The sequence below is a fragment of the Lygodium microphyllum genome, chromosome 5 (assembly GCF_053477565.2).
Source record: "Lygodium microphyllum isolate KBCC chromosome 5, Lygodium_microphyllum_v1.1.10, whole genome shotgun sequence".
NCBI lineage: Eukaryota > Viridiplantae > Streptophyta > Polypodiopsida > Schizaeales > Lygodiaceae > Lygodium > Lygodium microphyllum.
In genome coordinates, this window is record NC_141139.1 from 66,291,303 (window position 1) to 66,314,558 (window position 23,256).

The window sequence follows — 23,256 nt, forward strand, 5'->3', positions numbered from 1 at the left end:
CAAGACAGAGAGTTGAGAATTTGAATCCCTTAAGTGTAAAGCCACAATCTTTCATTTAGAAAGATTGTATTTGATGCAAATATTTAAAACCAACCTTGACATTTATGAAGAGAATTCTCATTGAAGTTCCATGCCATGTGACTAAAGAGACTGGTGCTAGCCTCTTAAATTTGTGCCAAAATTCTCAAATTGGTCTCCATTGAGCAAATTGTAAAGGTTTACTAGAGAGTTTGAAGGTGTTTTGACAAATGAAAAATGGATGGCCAAGTTGCTAAGTGGAAGAGCGAATAGCTAACCAAAATTTGTATATAAAATTAAAAAGATGATAATGAAAGATATTTGGTATTGAAAGCTTGTGGACTATTGCTTTCTACCTTCTCTTTTCACTTTCCCTCCACATCTAAACCTTGAGTAAGAGTGAAACTTGCTTGCATGCATGAGCAACAATGCAACTTGCTTGCTTGCATGAGAGTATTTGTGAGCTTGCAAGAGTGAGAGCCTCTTCTCTCATTTATTTACATGTTCTCTCATCTCTTTTTTCTCTATTTATTCTTCACTAGTGAGAGCCTCTTCTCTTATTTATTTACATGTTCTATCATCTCTTTTTTCTCTATTTATTCCTCACTAGTGAAGTGTTGGAAATCAAGTGAAGGTGGATCAGGTGGAGCTTTATAAGCTACCAACATTGATTAAAGCCTATTAGATGCACCTCTCCTTCCTCTAGACTAAAAATAGAGATTAAAGTAAAGGTAAATGATCATTGTGATTCTTCATATTTCTATAAGTTTTCTCATATTCTTGGGAGAAGAATAGTGAGAGTGAGTAGGAGTCTTGGATGTTGAGCAATATAGGTGAGCCTTTGAGTGTGTGAGGACACCTGAAGGAATAGGAAGTTTGTTAAGGCTCTAATTTTAAACTTGTATAACTCAATAATGACAAGTTCATGACAATTACTGAAGATAATGGAAGAGAATAAGTATAACATATAAATACATAGGTTGAATATGAAAAAGAATAGGGTGTGTAAAAAATTGAGGGAAAAAACCTCACATAAGAAGGAAAAGAGATAGGATGTTCATAACTTTATTCATAGATTATACCATGCTACATTCAAGTGGGCTATCTCCAAGAAAATAATTATCAAACACAATGACAAATACATTTTTTGAATCACTTTGTTTTTTCACTTCTTTACCTCACTCTTACTTTCTAACAAACACTATCTTTTGAATCAATGGTGTGTATTTAAGGTAGATTGCACTACAAATAAACTAATTAATCTATCATTGTTTGATCAGAAGAAAGATAAGCTAATTTAATGGTCTCACTAAGTTAAAAATTTGGAATGGTCTTACATCAGGTTGTTTTGTAGTAGTAGGCTTTCCATAACGATCAATTGAGTATAACAATTTATGATATCTTTTCTCATATGCATCTTGCTCCTATAATAATTTCCAAAGAGGTGTAAGGTTTTGTAATGAAGTACAATATTACCAAAAAGTAAATACATCATGTGTAGACTTGTTCATTTTGAAGAACCTTAAGTAGATTGTCCTATTATATGAGTAGATGTTCACCACTAACAATGCCTACTAATGCATCAAAAATCAACTAGCACTACATACAAACCACTTTACCAATTGACCTTAGATTGAGGTCTAGTAAATGTAAGTGTACCAAAGACAATGAATAGGAGATACTAATTGAAACAAAGAGACTAAAATAAAGAAATCTTATGTTACTAAGAAGACTGCAACTGTTGGAGTATAGTATGTAATAGGTTTGAGAAAAATGAGAATTGATTCAATCCTTGATACTAAGCTAGCCAAACTCACACTACATCACTCTTAGCTGATTTAGATTTCTCTCATTGTATATTTACATGTGTTGGATAGAAGTTGGTAGTAGGTAGTTTGCCAGAAATTCCAAAACAATGGGAGTGATTCTAGATCATATCTTTTTAGTGAGGAATAAACTTATGATGAGATTTTGTAGGGACATTGATCATATCATTTATACAACTTTGTACTTCAACTTATAATCAAATTTCACAATATTTTAGAGATGTTAGCCACCCAAAAGTGGTTAATATTGCTAGTGATTGATTGAGTTTGAATGTTGCTTTTGATAGAACTATCTTATAGGTAGTTTCCTTTTATCCAAAACCACCTTATAAGTAGTTTCTTAGCACATTTTGAATAGTTCCAAAGTACCTTATTGTGCAGTCAAAGTATTTTCCTTATACATGAGTAGATTAGCAAGTAAAACGTAAATATACCTTATGAAATAACTTTAGTTAATGTCCTAATAAATGCTATGTAGACTATGTAAGCCTCTTTTTAAAAGAATTTGGATAGTAATCTAGCATCATAAAGTCTAATCTACGTCAATGATTAAATATATTAAGGGCAAAGGTCATGCGTTAAATGTATAATTAGAATGTCATGTGAAACTTCCACCATGTTTTTAGTTGATATTCAATAAGAACTACTTTATGCTTTTCAAAAATAAACTTCTACAGATGATTTTCAAAAGCAAAAGTCTACATAAAATGATTTGGAGAAACATACCGCTAGCCTTGATAGTATGTCATGTCTTGTCAATGAGCCTAGTGGTCGATAGCAACTGTAGTCATTAAAGTAATATTTAAAATAACTCGAATTAAAATCAGCTCTATTAGGTTCAGTCCCATATTGGCCCTGTTCTAATATGATCCATTGTCTTCGATCCATTGTTGAATTGAGGCACTAGAATCAACAAAGTATTTTGTGAAAAGTCTTAATTGGAAAAATAGGAATCATGGTAGTTTAACATTATATTATGTAGAAGAAACATTACAAGGAAATCTTTCATATGGAAAGAAGTGCACTAATATGGAGAACATGTATAAAAATTGAGCATGATGAGAAAATTTTGATAATAATTATGAATGTGAATAACGATTTTTTTCTAATTTTAGAGAAGACACTAAAAATATAACTCCTAAAAATATTAAATGAAGGTTTTCACAATCAAAAATAGAAATGAGAGACTAAGATATGAATGCTAATAATAGTAGAGTAATACCTAACCTCCCAACATCCCATTAATGGACTTCTCTATTCATATTTTTAGTCTCATGCACTAGAAGGGAATGGGCAAATAGCGATGGTCATTTGTGATAGAAAATAGCGACGTTGCTATTAGTGTCACTAACATTGTCGCATTTGTGACATTGTTAGCAATGCAAATAGTGATGCCGCTTTGAGAAAAAAAGGGCCGAAATAAAGAAGGAGAAAGGGATGAAAATAAAAAAAGGGAAAAGAGAGAGAGAAAGAGGGGCAAGGAGAGAAATAAAAAGGGGTATAGATAAAGACATAGAGACATGGAGAGAAAAGGAACGGATAAAGAGAGATGGAGGGATGCAAACAAATAAAGGGAAAGGGAGAGAAAGAGGAATAGAGATTTAAAAAAATGAAGATCATCAATGAGGGGAACAAAAAACATGTTGTTTGTTGTAAGGTAGACCAAATGGAGAACGACAATGGTTGTGATATCCAAGATCTTGAGGTTTATCTTAATCAATGTGTCCTGTGTCATTGCTCTCAATGCAAGCTAACAATCAGATGAAAGCATTGCTTATCTATAGACACATATGACACTTCGGCGAGTTTCAATCAAAGATCATTGATCAAACGATGTCAGACTTTGAGCGAATGGTAAGAAAAGTGTGTATCCATCATGCTTTACAAAAGTAATTGAATATCATATACAAAAACATTAGATGTGCTCATAAATTTATATAGGAAGGTGACGTCTCATATGAAGGAATGCACCTATTGTGGCTAGTTAGAAGAGTTCGTGGGCTTGGGATGGATGGAGTGCCTAAGCAAATACAACAATTGGAAGGCATGACTAAGTCTACACCCTCGATACTAGAGGAGATAGTTAGCCTTTCAGACCTTTCTCCAATCTTGGAGCTTGAGATGGAGGCAATGATCGATGCGTTGATGCCCATGGATGCCGAGCCATATCTGACCCACTGAGAGAGGAAGTGTCCATACCATTATATGATGGGTGCTGTGTATCTTGCGTGAAGACGCTCCTTGCACTCCTAAGTGTGCATGCAAGGTATGGGTGGACTAATGCAAGTGTGACCAAGTTGTTCAGGTACATTCTATGCTCCATTGATTTTTTTGATTCCATTATAAAAAACACTTGTTGTTGCTTTTTCAAGGCATCCTCTAATTTTTTTTCAAATTGCTAAAGTATCATATATTACCACGTGGAAACATGATGCTTGAGTCCCATGATGATACACGACTGGTGTTATGAAAGCTTGGCATGGACTACAATAGTATCCATGAATGTATAAATGATTGTGTGCTGTTTCGAGGAGACTACATGACTGTGGAGACATGTCCAAAGTGTGGTGCTCATAGGTATCGACAAAACTTGCAAGGGAAAACCATCCTTCAGAAAGTTCTTAGACACTTTCCACTTATACCACATATATGTCACATGTTTTATACATTGGCATGGCGAGCCTACTGACAATATGGCATAGACAAAATAGATCCATAGATGGAGTCCAACGAATATTAGCAGATTTATACGCATGGAGCCATATTGACTCCACCTTTCCAAGCTTTGCACAAGAGCCAAGGAATCTTTGGCTTGGTCTTACTATGGATGGCGTGAATCCATTTGGTATTTGCTCAACTTCTTATAGTGTGTAGCCTGTAGTCCTTGTTAACTACAATATCCCACTATGGCTTTCTACAAAGAAAGGACACCTGATCCTTAGCTTGCTCATTCCTGGGCACTACAAAGCCATGAATATGGATGACTACCTCCATCCATTAGTTGATGAGCTCAAGATTTTGTGGGAGGAGGGGGTCACTATGGAAGACATAAGCAAGCACAATGGTCGATGTTCTACCAATATACGAGCCATTCTCATGCGGACGATGCATGAATTTTCGGGATTCGAGGAGTGCTCAGGTAAGTGGGCTTCCATTCTTGTTGGTGATATCTAATATATCTTGTTCAAGTTTGTGTTGACTAAATAGAGATGTTGGGATAGCTTTGGTTACCTGAGATTATCATGCATGTCCATTGTGTAGGCCACGATTAGACTTCCGAAGGTCACGAACCATGAAGAAGATGGTATATCAAGGACATACTGCCTTCTTGTCGGAGGGTCATGAATTGAGGGAACATTTTCTTGGATAACCTCCAGCACGAATGAATGCCCAAAGCTAGTACAAGTTGAAAATGGTCCACAAGGAGTTACATCCAAAAGAAATGCGATGGTTCTTGGTTTTCTATGAGTTGCCATTTTGGACCCACTTACAAATCAACGATTTGTTAGATCCCATACATATTTTTAAGAATATGGTAGCTTATTATGGGACCACATCACATGAAAGAGAGACATTGCAGGGGTATGCATGGATTTGAAGGAGAGGTAGGCAAGATGGAGGCACTTTGGCCACAGTTGCACTGATGGTTGCTTGCAACTATTTTACACTCCTTGGGTCTTGTTCACTAAAGAAGAGCACATTATGAAGAAAGTTATCAGGTCTATCCACACCCTGACGAGTATGATGCATTCCTTGAGGTCTGCTTTCTCTAAAGATGACTAGATATTAGGGCTAAAATCCCATTATTTGCATAAGATATATCAAGTTTGTCTTAACCTTAGTTGTAAGTAGCCTACGTATTTTGTTATTTAGTGTCTAGTCCATGTTCATAATCCTTTTTCATTTGTGGCAGTTTGTACTACCGATCATGATTGCGTGATTCCTCACTTTAGAAATACGCGAGGCAATTTACAGGTTGTTGAATTTAGTGCAATGAATCTTACAGAAGGCGATCAAGACATCCTCTATTGAATCTGCAAGGTGGGGAGCGATGGAGACGGTCTGTCTCTTTGAGAAGTACCTAGCCACTAGTATGCTCACGATACAAACTCACCTCTTGGTACATCTTATAGATGAGGTGGAGATTGTGGGACCCGTCATGATGGATGCTCTTCTTGGAGTGCTTCATGAAAACCTTGAAGGGCTTTGTGAGATAATGAGCTCAGCAAGAAGGTAGCATGGTTGAAGATTGGCTAGTATTCAAGGCATTAATGCATATTTCACAGTGGCTACCAACACTGGATTCAGACAACAGTATACTATGGTCACCGAAGGATGATGATAGGCTGACCGAAGATGTGGTGGTTGGAAATGAGGTAGAAAAAAGGATGGATGCTGCAATGGAGGAGAAAGTGAATTGTTTTTGTATGTTGCATCATGCATCCATGGAGAAGTGGATCATTAGGTACGAGCATACCAGGAAAGATTGGGAAGAAGTGTGATCAGAATTTTAATGTAGTACATGTCATCAACCGATTCGATATCCTAAGGGCGTGGTGGAGATGCCACATCTTATGTCTCTGAGTGGTTACATAGAGCTTTGATCTCAGCTTCTCGTGAGGGGTAGAGGTCTCTATTGAGGAGTGAAAATTCTCAGGGAGATGTAGTCCGAAGGTGACCACATTTTTTATAAGCTATCATATCTAAATTTTATATACAACAATTAATCTAATTGTTTCACTATACAGTACAAAATCTACAATGTGGCGTGGTCACACGGGTGACATTTCCACATTGAGCGCATCGACACAATGTGCTCCACAATGGATTGTGGTGTCATGGCAGATTTCAAGGAAGAGAGCCGATGACGGGCCATGGATCCAAACATCGTTATAGATGAGAGAGCATTTTGGGAACTTGCATATTATTATCTCAGTGGATTAACATAGTTTCTCCATGATCATATTCAATGTATAGTGGTTCAAAGTGGTATTAGAAGGAGCTAGGGCAATTGTTCGGTAAGGTCCATCTGGATTTCTAAAAATAGATTCTGAGAAAAGATGGATGGATCTATGCGACATGTTTGTCTTGCTGTCGGGCCATTGTGAATGGGTTCATGACTTATTTTTTAATTTTTTTTTCACGACACGAAACAGTCACAAATGTTGATTCACTCTTATGTGATTTTCAATAGGTCATTTTCTATCCAAATCTTCGACAATCTTAATGGTGGTATGTTGTGCCATTAGCTCCTCGGAGTGCGAGAGTATATAATGAAAGCAATGTTTCCTACATAGACAAGGAGAGTATGTAGGTGGAGAGGTCAATATTATGGATGGTGGAGGTCGAAGAGGGCTTGGAGCATGTAGAGGAGGCAAACACGGATAATGATAAGGAAGAGACAGGATGCCAATAATTCTTTGAGAACGAAGTGGACTCCTCCTTCTGTGGTGATCTATCTATAGACTTTCCAGTATACATAGAGTTGTGCTAGAAGATTGACATGGGAACATAGGCTGGGTCATATTTGCATCCGCCTACTCAATTTTTTGATGATTCAATTTTAAGGATACTTTAGAATATGCATTTTAATTAGCATCATTTTTTTCAAAGTTGTATTATTGTGCTTTACCTAAATCTTTATATTGATTATGCTAACATCATTTTTTGTCTGTGTGCAGGTTATCTTTGACAATACTTGGAGAGAAGGATGAGTTGAGGGATGAGTGATGAGGAGTTGTAGGGGATTTTCACATATATGTCTCCAAATTATATGGCATGATTTAGAGACATGACAGACTAGAAGCTGTCTCGGACACCATCATGTCATTCTATGAGATCTACTTCAGCATACTTTGATGCTTTAGTTTTCAATAGATGAGATCGATGCTCTGGACTGGACCTGCATCGAGGGAGTGGTTTTGGGGGATGTTGCGGAGATGTGGATACTGTGAGCTCACAATCAATTGCAGATAGGGATGCTACTCCTCGCTCTCATACATGTTCTAGAGAGGATGGCTCATGTGGGTGTTGTGGTGGCACCAATGTAGTGTCTCCCTCTCGTCATTCTGGTGGATATTTGTCACCTCTAGGATTTTTCACACTTGTAGGGACATCTACTCCAATGACTTCCAGTTTTTCTTAGCCATCTGCAAGTGGAACCCCTATGGGTGCTACTTCGAGAGATACTATCCCTATGGGTGCGCCAGATATACAGGGGTCTCTTGGTTATGGAGCATGGTTGTAGATGAGAGAGGACTTAGATGTATCCTAGAGGGGTATGGATACCTTGTAGATGATAGGACAGTGCTGTGATCATGAACGATGAGGGGAGGTGGGTGATATCTCGCATGAGAGAGTTGTGCCAACAAGTTTTAGACACAACATCTTGGACCATTGGAAGAATATACCTGAGGGGTGCAAGGACTATATAGTGGCATCCTTGCATGAGGAGTTTCTAGTATCTACCATGGTAGAGAGGTTTTCCATTGGGTGGATGGAGTGTATGTGTGCATACATGTCACATAGACGATTGTATGCATGCAAGGCACTCAAGAGTGGCAGCTCGAAGCCCGAGTGGCTAGATATAGATGATTGGTGAAGACTCAAGGAGGAGGCTATAGATTCTACAAGACATGGGCAATGACAACAAGGGTACGATTGGAGATAGGGGTCGTGCATCATCTGGGGAGTGGCGGACACAAGACTTATCTAGAGAACTTTGTAAGTTGTTTTTTGGTTCTTCTCACTTTATTATTTGCAATATCACTTGTACTAACAATCGTGTTTCTAACAATTATATTTTGTTTTCTTTCTAGCACTCTATCACAAACCGCAATCCCATGGGTTTGGAGACTTGATATGTAGAGAGATATGGTCTCATTGCACTCATCAATAGATTGTACGCACACTGCGGCCCAGTAAGTCAATCATCTTTCTTGTTTGTAGTCACTATTTTTTAAAAATGCATTATGTATGGTGGAATGATATGTAGTTATTCATTTTGCAGAGTCTGTTTGATGCTCCTTTACGTCAGAATGAGATTTCTGACAGTAAGGATCTATAGCTCACGCTTGGATTCGTGGAGCACACACCCTCTTCGTTTTTGGTCATGTGATCTGTGCAGTCATCTTCCATGTATATTCCATAGATGTACTTATCATCCTTTGTATAAAATCGCATCTTATGATAATTACATATAGAATTTCATGTTTGCTTTGGCTCTCCTCTCTCTCCATGGTTTCATGTAATGTCATGAGTTGTTATCACTAGTCTTGTACTTATTCTATGAATTATCAGTCTTGTGGATTCAAATAGTATTGAGAGTGGAAAAATACTGAATTTTTGACAGATTTTTGTTGTTTTTGAGGTCTGAATGATTGATTTTTGATGGATTTAGAGTGATGTATAGTTGTTAATGGAAGTTTTTGAGAGTGTTATGGATGATATTGATTATGTTTTGGAAGTTCATGATGATTTTTATTGAAAATATGAAGCTCTGTGATGTTCTGATAAGTTCTATTGAGGTTCTGATACCTTCTGTGTGTATAGCTTTTGTTTTGTGTTGATTTTCTTATGTACGAAGCATGGATTGATGATTGATGAAGGTTTAAATCTTTTGAAAGCTTATTGAATAGTTTTTGATAGTTTGGAATGGTTTTAGTTTGAGTTATGAGGATTTGATATTCTCTAATGACCTTCTCTAACTCTTTGTAGAGCCTCTGTCTCTACTCTGTCTCTGCTCTGTTCCTGTTCTGTTATGTTCTGTAGATCTTCTGTAAGTGTTATGTGAAATGTATGTGTGTCTTTGGAAAAATTTTCTAACTTTTGGAAAGGATGAATTTAAGTTCAAAAGAGCTAAAACAAATGGAAGAAGCAGCTGCTGAAGGACTGAAGAGAAGACTGAAGTGACAGTGACAGTAGTGAGCTATGAAGAGACATTGTAGTGGCTCTAGTGCCTCTTCACATCAAGCATACCTCTTGGGAGATATATCCATGACCTAAGAAGGATTATTGAGAGTCATTATTGAGTATTGTAGTGAGGAGATGATGTACTATTGAGAGAGAGAGAGAGAGAGAGAGAGAGAGAGAGAGAGAGAGAGAGAGAGAGAGAGAGAGAGAGAGAGAGAGAGAGAGAGTCAATTCTATCAAAATAGTGTATCTGTATATGAGAGATTGAAAGAGAGAACTATGAAGATATTGAAGATGAATATTATGTGATTGATTTCCATTCAAAAATGGTGTATTCTTTTATGTTAATTGTTCTATTGATGTATTCTGCGAAGATGTTGAAGATTATGGTTGATTCTATCAAATCCGTGGGAGATATCTACTATGATGCTGCGTGAAGAACTGTTGTTTTCTTTGTTTTGGTCATCAAAAGAATGAAATAAAAGCTTGTTGATGTTACAAGATAGATTTTCTTGCAATAGAATCCCCTTTTCCTTGGTGTTCCTCTTGGAGCTCCATGTTTTTAGTGCGCAGCCGCAGGGAAATTTGCCATCAACAAGCATCAGAAGAGGCTGAAAATGAAGGAAGTGGCATTGCCAAGAAAAGAAGAATTCAATGGATGTTTGCAAAGTCTCTTCTTCTACTGAAGAGTTAGAGATTATCATTATCAAATCCACTTTCTACAAGAAGTTCATCCCACAATGGCAGTAACATATTACCATCATGATGCATGCTCTATGTGGTGGACTGTTTTCTCTTCCTGTTGAAGCAACAGAAACTTGCATCTTGGTGGCAAATTTGTTTGGGAACAAACTGAAGAATAGAAGCAGAGAGAATGACTACATGGAAGATTTGGTATTTATTGAGTGTGGGAGCTTTCGCTCAACCGCCAAGACCCACGGACCGCTTATTTTTTCAAGCGTTCCAAGCGAGCTCGAATGGCTACCTCTCACATAGCCGATGTGTCCTCGATCCTACGAGTGTAGTGAGCTTACCTTGATGCCAATATGAGTTGCCTCCTCTCCCGTGCACTCCGGTAGCTCCACGATCCTAGATGCTAGCTCAAGCATGCTCAAGCCTCTTCCATCTCCAAGCTCCAACCGCCATAGCCGCGCGCACAAGAGAAGGAAAGAGAATAGAATAGAAGAGGAGATGGTGAAGAGCTTCGCCCCCTTGATTCCTCACTCCCACTCACTCACTCCCTCACACTCACAATCACTCCCTCTCTCAAGAGCACACACAAGCAAGGAGAGGAGAAGAAGAGAAGAGCTCTTGTTGGGCACACACCAAAAGAATGAGCTTCCATTCACTTTTTGAACTTTATATATACAAACCCTAAAACCCCATGGGCACCCATCCTTTTTTACATGACCGGCCATTGTGGCAAGGTCCCTTTTTCTAATTCCCTCTTTTTGCTTCATGCCCTAGACCTATATGCGACTTTTCTTTTACAGGTGGCACAGGAGGGAGCCCGGCGCTCTTTTACAAGAGTTTTTGGAGTTTTTGAGGTGCCTTTTATTTAAAGCTACGCTTTTGGCTCCGGCTTAGCTTTGGAGACTACCTGCGTGTCCTTGCTCCTTTTCCATCTTCTTTTTACTTTTTCATTCATCCTTCCGCCTTCTCGGCTTGGGGTTAATATTACCCCCTTCCGAGATGGGTGCTAGTCCCATGGCACTCTGGTCGACTGTTGGTGTTTTAAGGGGCAGTTGGCAGAGCAATCATGTGAGGGCAGGGCAGCATGTAGACTCGGGTGCTCGTGGAAGCGTGGTAGTAAGGTTGGTTGGAGAAGTAATGGATAGTGAGTGGTGGACGGGGGCCTCCGAAGTCGGTGGGTGGGCACGTTGGTGGTGCTTGGAAGGACAGGAGGTGGTGCTCCACCTAAGGAGAGGGGTCTTGATCGTGGTGTGCAGTGCAAGTGGCTCAGGGTGACAGGTCTAACCATAGGCGAGTGGTCTCCCTAGTTATGTTCTGCCCTTGATGGGCCCTAAGCGTGAAGTGGGGGAGCAAAAAGGGCTAGGGGGTTAGGAGCGGAGCCGACCAACCGAAGCCATTGGGCACGCCTAACTTGAGGACCCCTAGGTGTGGTGGTTGTGCTTTATGTGGTGCTAAGTGCTTGTGGAAGTGAGTTGTTTTGTTTATTCCATGTGTAAGAATCCGCCTATGTGGTGTGCTTTTTTTTTTGGGTATTATACTAGGAGAACGACAGCATGTATCTAATCTTCCTTGTCTGATTGAGGCGGAGAAGGGGGTCGGATGGACTTGCTCAAAAATTGATGACTTTGCATGTACCCTTTGAGGTTCATGCGGACGTGGAGGGAGGTAGTGGAGAGGAAGGGATGGTTGCACCTAGTAAACTGGCTATCATTCATATCTTCTAGGAGAGCTAGGCAAAAGGAGGGAAGAAGTCTAGCTCTCATCATTAGGCGTGCCATGGCACATCTATCAATAGCATTGGGGTCAAAAAAGAGGGGAGGTAAGCCATGCTCTTGTGGGGTCGGGTCCTGCTTGAGTAATAGCTTAAGTAGCCTAAGGTAATTACAGGTAGTTATAAAGGCAGGATCAAGACATGAGGAGAAGTCCGTGAGAAAGCGCGTCATGGAATCATTTAGGCTTCCTAAGTAAAAAAGGAGGGAATGCTCGAATGAGGTGGCATTGGAGTTGTAGATGATGGGGAAATCATGCCGCCCATGGAGGGTGGCAACAAAATCCACACCTACCCTATGAGGATACGCCATGAAAGTGGGGTCGTTCCTCTCGTAGGGTAGGGTGTTGCAAAATGCCATCCAGGCGAGCATGCTAATATCGCACACTCGCCTCCTCCAAAGAGGTTGGCAGTTGTAGCCTTGTACAGTATGGGGTATTTCAAACACCTTATCTTGCCAAAACTCTGCTTCCTCCATTCCCCATAGAGTGGGGGTCTTCTCTCTTTCTTCCAGCGATTTTTGGCCCAGTCGACCGCCAGTCGCAATCACCTCCTCCATTACCTTAATTGGTAGGACCCTCCTCAGGCTGTTAGGCATGAGGAAGCTGAAGATGAAAGGGTCCTTTTCATTTTCCTGCCGTTCCCAAATCACTAGCTCCGCATGGAATCCCGCAGGGAGGTCATTGGGGCACGGTGGGAGTGGTGCGGATGGCTGTATAATTGGTTTGGCTCTTAACTGCCTCTTGGTTTCTTCAACTAACTTCCTCTATTGCTCCCTGAGCGCAGTTTGTTTGTTTGAGAGCGGGTCAATCTATTGCTGTTCTTGATCATGCGGTGAGGGGGGGTTGTGGGATTATCTCTTCGCTAGTTCTCCTTATGACGAATTCAATGTCAGCCTCCTCCCCCTTCCAGTCTTCTAGTTGCGCTCCTTCCTCAAAGCCGAGTGTGTCCAACTCCTGGGGGGTTAGGCCGACCAATAGTAGGTACTTTCATTGTTCTTCTAAGCCCAGCCAAACCTCCGTGGGTTGGGGTGGCATCTGTAGCCTCGCATGCAGGGCCCTACGTGCGATACTTAGTTTCTTCTGCACCACCTCCAACAACTCCTTTCCCTCTGGACGGGTCGTGTCCAGTAATGTGTTGAGGAAGGCCTATTGCTGGGCACTGAAGGCTGTCTGGACGGAATCTGCTTTACTTTCTGCCATGATCTTTTCTTTTTCCACCAAAGCGAGGCGCTACGCCAGTGCCTTCACTCGTTTCTCGTTCTGTGCGGCCTGTTCCTCTGCCCTTTTGTTCATTCCTTCCATGCTCTCCCCTTGTTTCTGTGCTAGGGTTACGAGATTTTGCTCCTGGGCTCTGAGTTCTCTACTCATATTCACGTGCTCTTTCCTTTTGAGGTGCAGTTGATCGGTCATATACTCGATCTCTTTTCACTGCTACTCCCTCTCTTGTCTTCTCTCCTATTCTTTGGCATTTAGTTCCTCCATCATTTGCTCGATGTTGGCGATTTTTCCCACTAGTTCCCCATGTTGCATCAAGAGGAGCTTGTATTCCCGTTGCATCTACACCAGTTCTTGATTTTCCTCCTCAAGCCGCTATTTGTAGCTTTGTTCCATGTCTTCCTTGGATTTTAATTCTTGCTTGAGGTCAAGGATTTGTCATTGTTGCATGGCTATTATGCAGGTTTTCTCCAGTTGGAAGGCGGCTACTGACTCCTTTTCTGCCACCAACTCAGCCACCGTCATTTTCTTTTCCTCCTTTGCCCTCTCCAATTGTGAGAGCAGCTCGGTGACATACTCGTCATAACTGCCTGGTGGCATCATTGTTGTGTGGGTTGGGGTGGTTGAGGCCTCCACTCGTGGACGCTTCTGGTCTTGCCTCGACTCAGCATCTGCGACTGGCCTCTTTTGCCCCATGGCCATGGTTTCTGTGCTCTTCCCCCTGGGCCATTTCTTTACTAATGAAGTATTGTATCCAAGCCACGAAGTTGGAAACTTCCATGCTGGTGGGGATGCTGGGGGTAAGTATAGTTGGTTCGGTGGAGGGTGCTGAGGGTGGGGATAGGATGGAGCTCAATGGACTGGTGTGTGGCTTTGGCCAAGTCCTCCCCCTCCTTTCTTCTAAGTTCCTCTTCTTCCTTTGTAGCTCTTCTTTGCCTTTCTTTTTCGGCTTCCTGTATTCTTCCTGCAGTTTCTCCTTTTCTTCCTGCTCTTCTCTTTTTCTCTTCTCAACCTCCCATTTTGATGCCTTTTTAGCCCTCTTGACTTGTTTAGTTGTTTCTTCCTCTTCCTGTTTCCTCTTCTTCTCCCTCTCCTCGACCTCCTTGAGGGATTGTCTTTTTGCTTTTTCCAAATCCTCTTTCTCCTTCTAACGGCCTTCATCTGATTTCTTTTTCTTCTACACTGTCTTCTTCTTGGATTCCTTGACCTGCTTTTTGCTTGATTACTCTTCTTACCCCTGTCCTTCCTTATCAGTCTCAATCCTATCATTGGACCTCTCTTGATACTGATGAGGGGGTGACCTGTCGGGCGTTTCCCCTTCCCCTTCTTCTGCATCCTGCGGCTCTTTCACTGCCTCCTAGATGAGCGCAGTTAAAACGCTTCCATAGGCAATGAACGAGGCCTTGGACAAGGCCTTCTTTCTTTCTGTGGCCCTAGATGCTAGAGACTCTCCTCTTGCGGGCGTCCTTCCTAAAGCCAATGCTTTAGCCACCTGGTCAATAGTTTTTCGCATATAGTTGTTCTAATCAACTTCATGCAGGGTATGAGCCACTACGTTCTCCAGCACAGGCACACTGATTCAGTGCATCAATGCGTTGTAGCACTGGTTGGAGAAGAGAGCATGTATAAGTTTTGCATGCAATCTGGTTTTTGCATTAGGGATGTCTAGGATGCTAATGCTGTCATTTGTCAACACTCCACCTTTCTCATCCTCAGCATGGCATACACATCTCTCTTCTGATTCTTTTCTACTTTCGGCTCCAGTCCCAATGCCTTCTCCACCAAGGCAGGGGTTAAGCGAACCTGTACTTGTTTGGCATTTTGTCCCCTTCCTATTGTGACAGTGCTGCACTCGTTGTCGGGGTCGTAGGACTTGAGAAATTCCACACACTTTGTGTCTTGTATGAATCTTTCTAGGTACTTGGTGAAGTTGCATTTTTCAAAGACTCTCCTGGCCGCCTCCTCCTTGGCCACCAAACCTTCTATGTTGTGAATGGTTCGGAACTTTAGCTAGTTGTAGGCACGGCTCTCCACAGTGCTGTTGTACTGCGCTCTTTCCTCTTCTGTGCATGGAAGTTGGTGGGCACGGTCTTGTTGCGACATCTTTTGTTCCTGTCATAAACCCCAGTTTCCATTAGTGCTTCCAAATTAACAATTCACAAAAGCAATCATAGACTAAGAAGGAACGACTATATGTGTTTACTGAATGAAAGCCTTAAAATCTTATCCAATGTGGAGCCTTCCCTTTCAACTTTAACTTTTTGCCTTTTATTTTAAAGTTCTCTTGACATCTTCCTACCTCACTCGTTGTCTACGCGCTTATGCGTTTTGCTTGATTTTCACTGGTTTTAATTGATCTCTTGATTCACCATTGATCTCTTGATTCACCTTACCCCCCTTCCCTTCCTAGCTTGAGAAGAATCCTTACTAGGATTGAAGGTGTGGGAGGTTGAGGACCTTTGGCAATGGGTCTTAGGAGTCACCGGCGTAGGAACCAAGTGTAAAAATCGGGGTTGTACTCTAACTGAGCTGTGCGATTGAGATCAAAAGGGCGAGTGCCAATGTGTGTTATATAAGTGAGAACATCTGTTAGGAAGTCACCAGAGGCACCGCGACTAGCAATGTGTAGCTCCTCCTCAGTTAGTAGGCGATCGAGGTAAGGTTGTCCCTTGATGTACTCTTCTAGGGGGCGGTTGTGAAGAGTGATTAACACTTTGTACGAGGTTGGCGCGATATAAGTGGGGTCGTACTCTACTGTTTTGATTGCACGGCACTGCTCCACGTTGGTCATGACTCAACATCCCTCTACTTCCCATTACAACCTAAGAGTGTACCAGTGCTGCAAGAATGGGGATTTAGCCCCAGCAAGTTGGGATAATTTTGCAATTTCGTGGTCGGTGATGGTAGAAGTGGTTCGCTGATCGTATGACGTTATGAGACGTTGTTTGAGGGCTTGCTCTTTAGAGACCTCACTATCGAGCAATACAACAGTGGAGTTTGCTGCCTTTGCGAAGGCAAGCTCAAACGTCTCCCAAGAACAAGGCATTGTGCCAATTTTGATTGCAAAAGGCTCGGGAAACAAGCCTAAGTCCAATCTGTCATAGCTTAGAGCTAGCTCTCTGAAGGTGGCATCAAGCCATCTAATGCAATCAACCACGTCTTTCCCTGTATCTTCGGTTAGATCTGAGGCTAGTGTCAAAAATGACTTCCGCTCGTAGGAGGGTTGAAGACGTGTTGGTGGTTGGGGTTTGATAGCACTAGAGCCTTTGACAGTGGATAGTTGTGGTTTCGGGTGTGCCTTAGGTTGGGGTTGGGCTTCCTGGCTTAGGGCTGGGGGAGCAGCAACTACTTCTGATGGACTACTGCCTACAGAGTGGATCATTGTAGTTGGATGGACTCTAGTGGGTGATGGGTCATGCGACGACGTTTGTCGCTTGGGCCAGTAGGCTTGTTCGAGTCTCTCAGGCATGTGTAGATGGGCTTGATGGATGTGAGCCTGGGGAGCACTGCGGCTCATGATTTTGAGGTTTGATGGGGCTGAGGGTGATCAAGCTTGGGGGTAGCATACGAGTGGTGGTCTTGGCCAAGTGGGCTTTAGGGATATATAACCACGTCTTTCCCTCATAGTAGCCTTGCACGTGCAGGAGGGCTTTGGAGATCCACCTTTGTCGGATCATGCCCTGATTTCTGTAACTGCACCTTGGCATCCTAGGTTTAGTGCTTTGGGTCTTATGAGGTTGTGTGCGACAACTCCTAGGCGGCGGTTGCGGCTGTTTAGGACTCCATTGGAACCTAGGCTGTTGAGCCTTAGCTTTTGTTACCACGAGTAGTGATTCTTGAGAGGTGGTGGGTGGTGGCCGGGGCCCTACCCTTCTCCTTAGATTCGGATGCTAATAGTCCTATTGGTGGTCGTGCGGACTGTTCCAGCGCGCAACCCTTGCTGAAAGGTGTATCCATGCGGATGTTGCCTATGGCAAGGTGAATGCGCTGCGACTCATAATTGACATGGCAATGAGTTTTCTTCTTGAAGGTTCGTCCTAGCAGCGTCTCCGTCCCTACGTCCTTGGTGTTTGGTAGCACGTAGAACATCATTGGTACAGTTTCAGTCTTGATAGAAACGGCGGCTGCACTTGCCGAGCAGTGCATAGGAGCGGCCGCCATATGGATTTAACCTATCATTAGTGGGTTGTAGTGGTGGTTTGCCAAGTTGGGTCCAATGATCGTGAGTCAAGACATTGAAGTCCGCTCCCTCATCAATTAATGCATTGAAGATGCATGTTCACTTGGCAGTGACCGTGATGTGCAAATATGCAAGTTCCACAATTTTCTCATCCGTGTCATCGATTTCGGTGATGGTGGCTATCTGGACGTTGAGTGGTGGTTCCAACATTGGTGGTTCATGCAAAGGATGCATGGGGGGATAGTATTTCTTGACGCGGCTGCCATTGAAGAAGCCTATTCCTTCGTCGGCTAGAGTCTCGAGCTCGACATTGCCGGTTCGGCTGATCGCACAGACCCTGAAAGGTCCAAGACCCTGAAACTTCATTTTTTGCTTGTGCCCCTTGACTGAGTATAGGAGCACTAGGTCGCCTTGCTCGAAGTCGCATTTCTTGACATGCTTGTCAAACCAGCTCTTGCGTCGTGCCTTCTCACATATGAGTGCATGAGTGGCTAGAAGACGAGTCTCTGAGAGGCGTTTGAGCTCTATTAGGCATTGGGTCCATGCTTCCTTTCCTTCCCAACGCTTGTGAAGTGCAATTTGTAGGCTAGGAATGAAAAATTCTATGGGGAGAATTGCTTTGGTTCCGTAGGTCAGCCTAAAGGGGGTCTGTCTTGACGGCCGTTTTGTAAGCTGTGCGGTAAGCCCACAAGGCCGCCATCAGCTTGTTATCCCAGTCAGCTGCATGAGGCCAAGAGACTACCTTGGTTAGGACGTTGACAAGAATCTTATTTGTGGATTCCGCCTGGCCGTTTGCTTGAGGGTAGTATGGAGAGGATTTTCGATGGATAATAAGGAAGGTGGATAGGAGATGAGTTATCACTTCATTGATGAAGTGTGTCCCCTGGTCACTGACTAGTTTGATGGGGCATCCAAATCGTGAGATCACCTGCTCCCATAAGAACTTGGGAGTCATTTGAGCATCGTTCTTTCGGGTTGCTCTCTCCTCTGCCCACTTCATTAGGTAGTCTGGCCACAATGATGTATTTGGCCTGAGAATACTGTGCAGCAGGGCTGATGGGTCCCATGAAGTTGATTCCCCATTTTTCGAAGGGTTGTCATGCAATGACTGGAGTCAACTCCATCTAATCCTTGCGAATCGGGACCTTCATCTGCTGATATTTGTCACAATGCTTAACAAATCGCGCGGCATCATGAAACAGCGTTGGCCACCATAGTTGAGACTACAACACCTTGCGGGCCATTGTGTCTTTGCAAAAGTGTCCACCAGCAATTTCACTGTGTGCCTCCGAGAGCATGTCGTGCATATCATATTTGCACACGCATCTACGCATCAATCCATCTTGGCCTAAGTGATATAGCTGGCCTGCTATCAATTGATAGGGTTGGATTTTGAGAATAAGTTGCCTCAATCTTGCCTTCTCTATTGGTCGTTCAGAAAGTCCGTGATCAAGTAGTTGGACTATGTCATCTCCCCAATATAATGTTAGATCGGCCTTGAATAAATCCCTTCCATTGGAGAGGTTAAAGAGGTGGGCGTCTGGCAATTCATCAATAATGCCTTCTCTAGTAGATTCTCCTGTGGGGATGCGTGACATATGATCAGCCATGTAGTGTTGTTTCCCCTTCCGTACAACCATAGAGAAGTCAAACTCCAAAAGCAAAAGGAGCCACCGAGCTATGCATTCTGGAGTGCAAGGTTTTTTCACTAGGTACAGCAAGGCTTGATGGTCTACAAAGAAGGTAAAGGGCGTAACCAATAGATAATGCCGGAACTTCTTCACATCAAACACCATGGCCAAGCCCTCTCTTTTCATCATCGAGTAATTCATTTCCATCTCCGTGAGTTGTTTGCTAGCAAAGCTCACTGGGTAATCTAGGTTGTGCTCACTAGGTTGGCACAACACTGCCCCCACAGCAATTTTAGAAGCATTGATATGCATGTGGAAGGTTATGGTCGAATTCGGGGCTTGTAGAATTGGTGCTGTGGTTAGAGCCCTCTTCAACTCTTCATATGCACATTGGCAAGCTTCATCCATTTGAAGACAATCAACTGTTTGTATTAAGGTCTTGCTATCAATGAGTAATTCAACACAAACCATCGATAGTATCCCGGGGCCTAAGAAGCATTGAACTCCCTTGTAGTTGGTTGGGGGTGAAAGGTCAACAATAGCCCTGACCTTCGAGAAGTCAGTGGCAATTTCATTCTTCGACACCACAGGGCCGAGGATGCATCCATGTTTCACCCAAAGCTGGCATTTCAAGGGGTTCAGGGAGAGACGATATAGGCGACACCGATCAAAGACTGCTTGGAGTTTGTTCAAGTGTTTCATCCAGGTCGAGTGAATGCAGAGGTCATTGACAAAGACTTCTAACTCCTTGCGAAGCATGTCTTTAAATATGGTGCATATGAGACATTGGAAGGTGGCAGGGGCATTGGTCAACCCAAAAGGCATGACTATGTACGCAAAGACGCCCCACTCGGTGGCCAAGGCAGTCTTATGCTTGTTGTCGGCAAGATGCACTTGCACCTGGTTGTATCCTGAGAAACCGTCCAGAAAACTATAGGCCTCCTTGCCTTTTTTATAATTGACACACACTCTAATTTTTCTGTTTTTTTCATCACAATGACTATGGGTGATACTCAGTTCGTGTGCTCAATTTTGTAAATGAATCCTGCTTTCATCAGCTTATCAATTTCTTCCTTGACAGCATGAGCGTGCTTAGGATTCATTGGGTACGGTTGCTGCTTCACCGGTGCTGCGTCAGGTGTCATGGGTATGTTATGAGTCACTACACTTGGATCTACCCCTTTAAGCTCTTCCAAGGACCATGCAAACATGTACACATACTCTCGCAAGAGAGCGACCTGACTCGCTTCCTTGTTCTCAGCCAAGTCATCGGCAACAAAGACTGGTCGGGGTGTCTCCCCTTCCCAGACTAAGTTTACATCTTTGACATTGGCTGGTCCCTCGATTGGTTCACTCATTTGCCCTTGCCGTTTGACACCCATCAAGATCACTACCTTATCTCCTTTCTTGAATTTCGTAAATCATTTTGGAAGGTCCCGTGGTTTTCGTTGCTTGTCTGTTCGGGTGTCCCTGGGTTGGGTCACCCTTCCTTGCTTCAATCGTTTGTGCCTCAGGTGGACGGGTAAGTGCCTCAGGTCTTGGCGGCCTAGGTATTTCTGGGTCGCTATTTGAGCTCACTTTTGACTCAGAGTCGAACTCGCCGTCTTTGCTAGAAGAGGGGGTCTCCCCTAGCGGTCGTAATTCAGATGGTGATCTACTATAAGCACTTGTGTTGCCCCTGGTTGAGCTAGGTGTGCTTGCTCAAGGTCTATGGCTGCTACGTGTTCTAACCAGGCATGGTCACAATTTGAGTGCATGAGTCCTCGCTCTATCTTGTAGGCACTTCTTTTTTGCGGCTTGGAATCCGCCCGTATTTGTTCTATTTCATGTCCCTCCATGTCGTACTCTATTGAATCCACCTCACCCTCACTTCCATCACTGAAGGGTTGGCAGTCTTTGTACTCATTGTCAGAGTCCTCTGCGCTAGCCGGTTTGTCGTCCGTAGGGCTTGGTACACCTCTTGTCGCCGATTCAAGACTAAGGCCCAGTTGTACATAAGGTTCAAGTCATGCATTCTGGTCCATTGCCACTCAGATTTGCCTAAGAGGTCTTGGAGTGGTGTGAGGTTTGCTGCTAATTTGTCAGCCAACTTGTCTGTTAAGTATTCCAGGGCCTCTTGGAGTTCTCTCTTGTTGCCTGGCACTTGGAAGGTGACATGCTTAGGTATCCCAAGATGGGTTCCTTCCATCATGCACACTGATATAGAGGGCGTGCCATCAGTTGTGCCCATCATCTTGATGGCTCGCTCATGTGCTTCTTCGTCCGAGAACGGCAGGTCGATTGTAGCAAGGATATGCATCCAATACCGCTCGTCTTCTGGACATGGGATATACTTGGTCAAGGGCCCATAAGACTTCTTGACCTGACTATCGCCCTTGAACATCAAGGAGATGGCATCCAAGTTGATTGGTGAGGTTTTCCAAGTGTCCATCTCCACCCTCATAGCTTCCATCCTATTGCCTAAGAATATCAAGCCATTACCCCAATATTCAATAACTCTGGCATTGCGCATCCAGGGCTGGCCTAACAGGACATCATAGTCCACCCCCTTCATGACTATAAAATCAACAGAGAACTGGACACCTGTGTTTTTCACTAGCCAGTTCTTAAGTACCCCGAATGGCCTCGTCCTCATGCCGTTTACTAACATGACATTAAACCGAGCGGTCTCAACAGGTGGGTTTCCCCAAGTTGGCAGTACTGTATGGCTTAGCACACTAACTTTGGCTCCCATGTCTACGATCCCCTTTCTTGTTGTGTCTCCTGAGGCTAGGACTGGTAACATTGCATGCATCTCAGTGCCTTCCCAGAAAGTGTTAATGTGGAAGGATTTTGGCACACTGTGTAGCGTTAGACTTGGCATTTGTGTTTCTGTGTCCTAATCCTGCAGATCCGACGCGTGTTCTCGTGATTCCTCGACCCACTGCTTGAGGTTTCACCATAGGGTGGGGTGCTGCTTAAGCAGGTCTCCTAGGCTTAACGTCACTGGGATGGTCACTAGCGTGGTGAGGAGGCTGTCGGTTGCTCGTCCCTCTCCTGTGCCGAATTGTCCTGGCCAATGGCTGTGACTGATTTGTGGGCTTGTAGCATCAAGGTTTGCCCTAAGGGGTGTTGTGTGTGGTGCGGTTGCCCTTCCTGACCTTGGTTGAGGGGGTGAGTCTGCCATGCCCATACTGATGAGATCCTCGCTCCGTCCTCTAGGATGGGCTCAACGTCTCTTAAGTGCTCTTGTGCCTCTTTTACCTAGTCCCTCACCTTCTATATGGCGTCAAGTTGGCTCTTTGGATGCGGGTACTCCCCTACCTTGGCACTTCCCTTTTCGGCCGTCTTGGGGGCTGAAGTTTTCGTCTCTGCATCCTCGACTTTCTTTCCAACAGGTAGAGTTGTAGCACTCTCAGTTTTCAGTGCGATCTTAGCCTTCGGACTCCTCTTCCTTCACCTGTGGCTCTTTTTTCTCGTTGAGGCTGCATCGAGGTTGCTGGGCCCTGGTAGTGATATGCTGTTGTCTGGGCACGGGTCATGACCCGCAACGGGATGGGTGTGGCTTCCCTATCAAGGTTCTCAATGCCAAACAGCCCCAATGGGACAGATGGTACTTCGACTGAATTTGCAGAAGGTTTTTGCTTTGGGCAATCGACGAAGAGATGGGTGATTCCACACTCTACACACCTTAGGTCAGCTTTGTCTCTATTCTTCTGCTCCCTCTCGGGGCAACGTGATGAGACATGGCCTGGGTGTCCACAGGCCCAACAGATGATTGGATCTTGCATCTGCCCCCCTAGGCCTCTACCTCGTCCTCTCCCTAATGCCATCACTGGTACTAGTCAATAGTCCATGAGGACAGCGTTGCCCTCTTCATCATGAGAGACATAAGGATATAAGTAAGTCTCTTCCTCATTTGGCTCTTCCACGTAGTGGACTGGAGCGTCACTCGGTGGATGGGTCACATAGGGACCGAGCGGCCTAGGTATACGTGTAAGGTTTATGTCCATCCTGGGGACAACCAGCTTCA

The 23,256-nt window shown here is 43.5% G+C and overlaps 1 protein-coding gene across 5 annotated transcripts in view; it reads right to left on the reverse strand.

Moving 5' to 3' along the window:
- The window catches only part of LOC148035922 (uncharacterized), a 352,895-nt gene that overhangs the window by 48,788 nt on the left and 280,851 nt on the right, over window positions 1-23,256 (reverse strand). For all 5 annotated transcript variants that reach the window (XM_087679037.1, XM_087679036.1, XM_087679035.1 and 2 more), the window contains 2 exons: window positions 2,571-2,747; window positions 1,356-1,442 (listed from right to left, as the gene is read on the reverse strand). In XM_087679037.1, coding sequence (XP_087535163.1) covers window positions 1,356-1,442; window positions 2,571-2,747 — 264 coding nt within the window. The remainder of the gene's footprint in view (window positions 1-1,355; window positions 1,443-2,570; window positions 2,748-23,256) is intronic.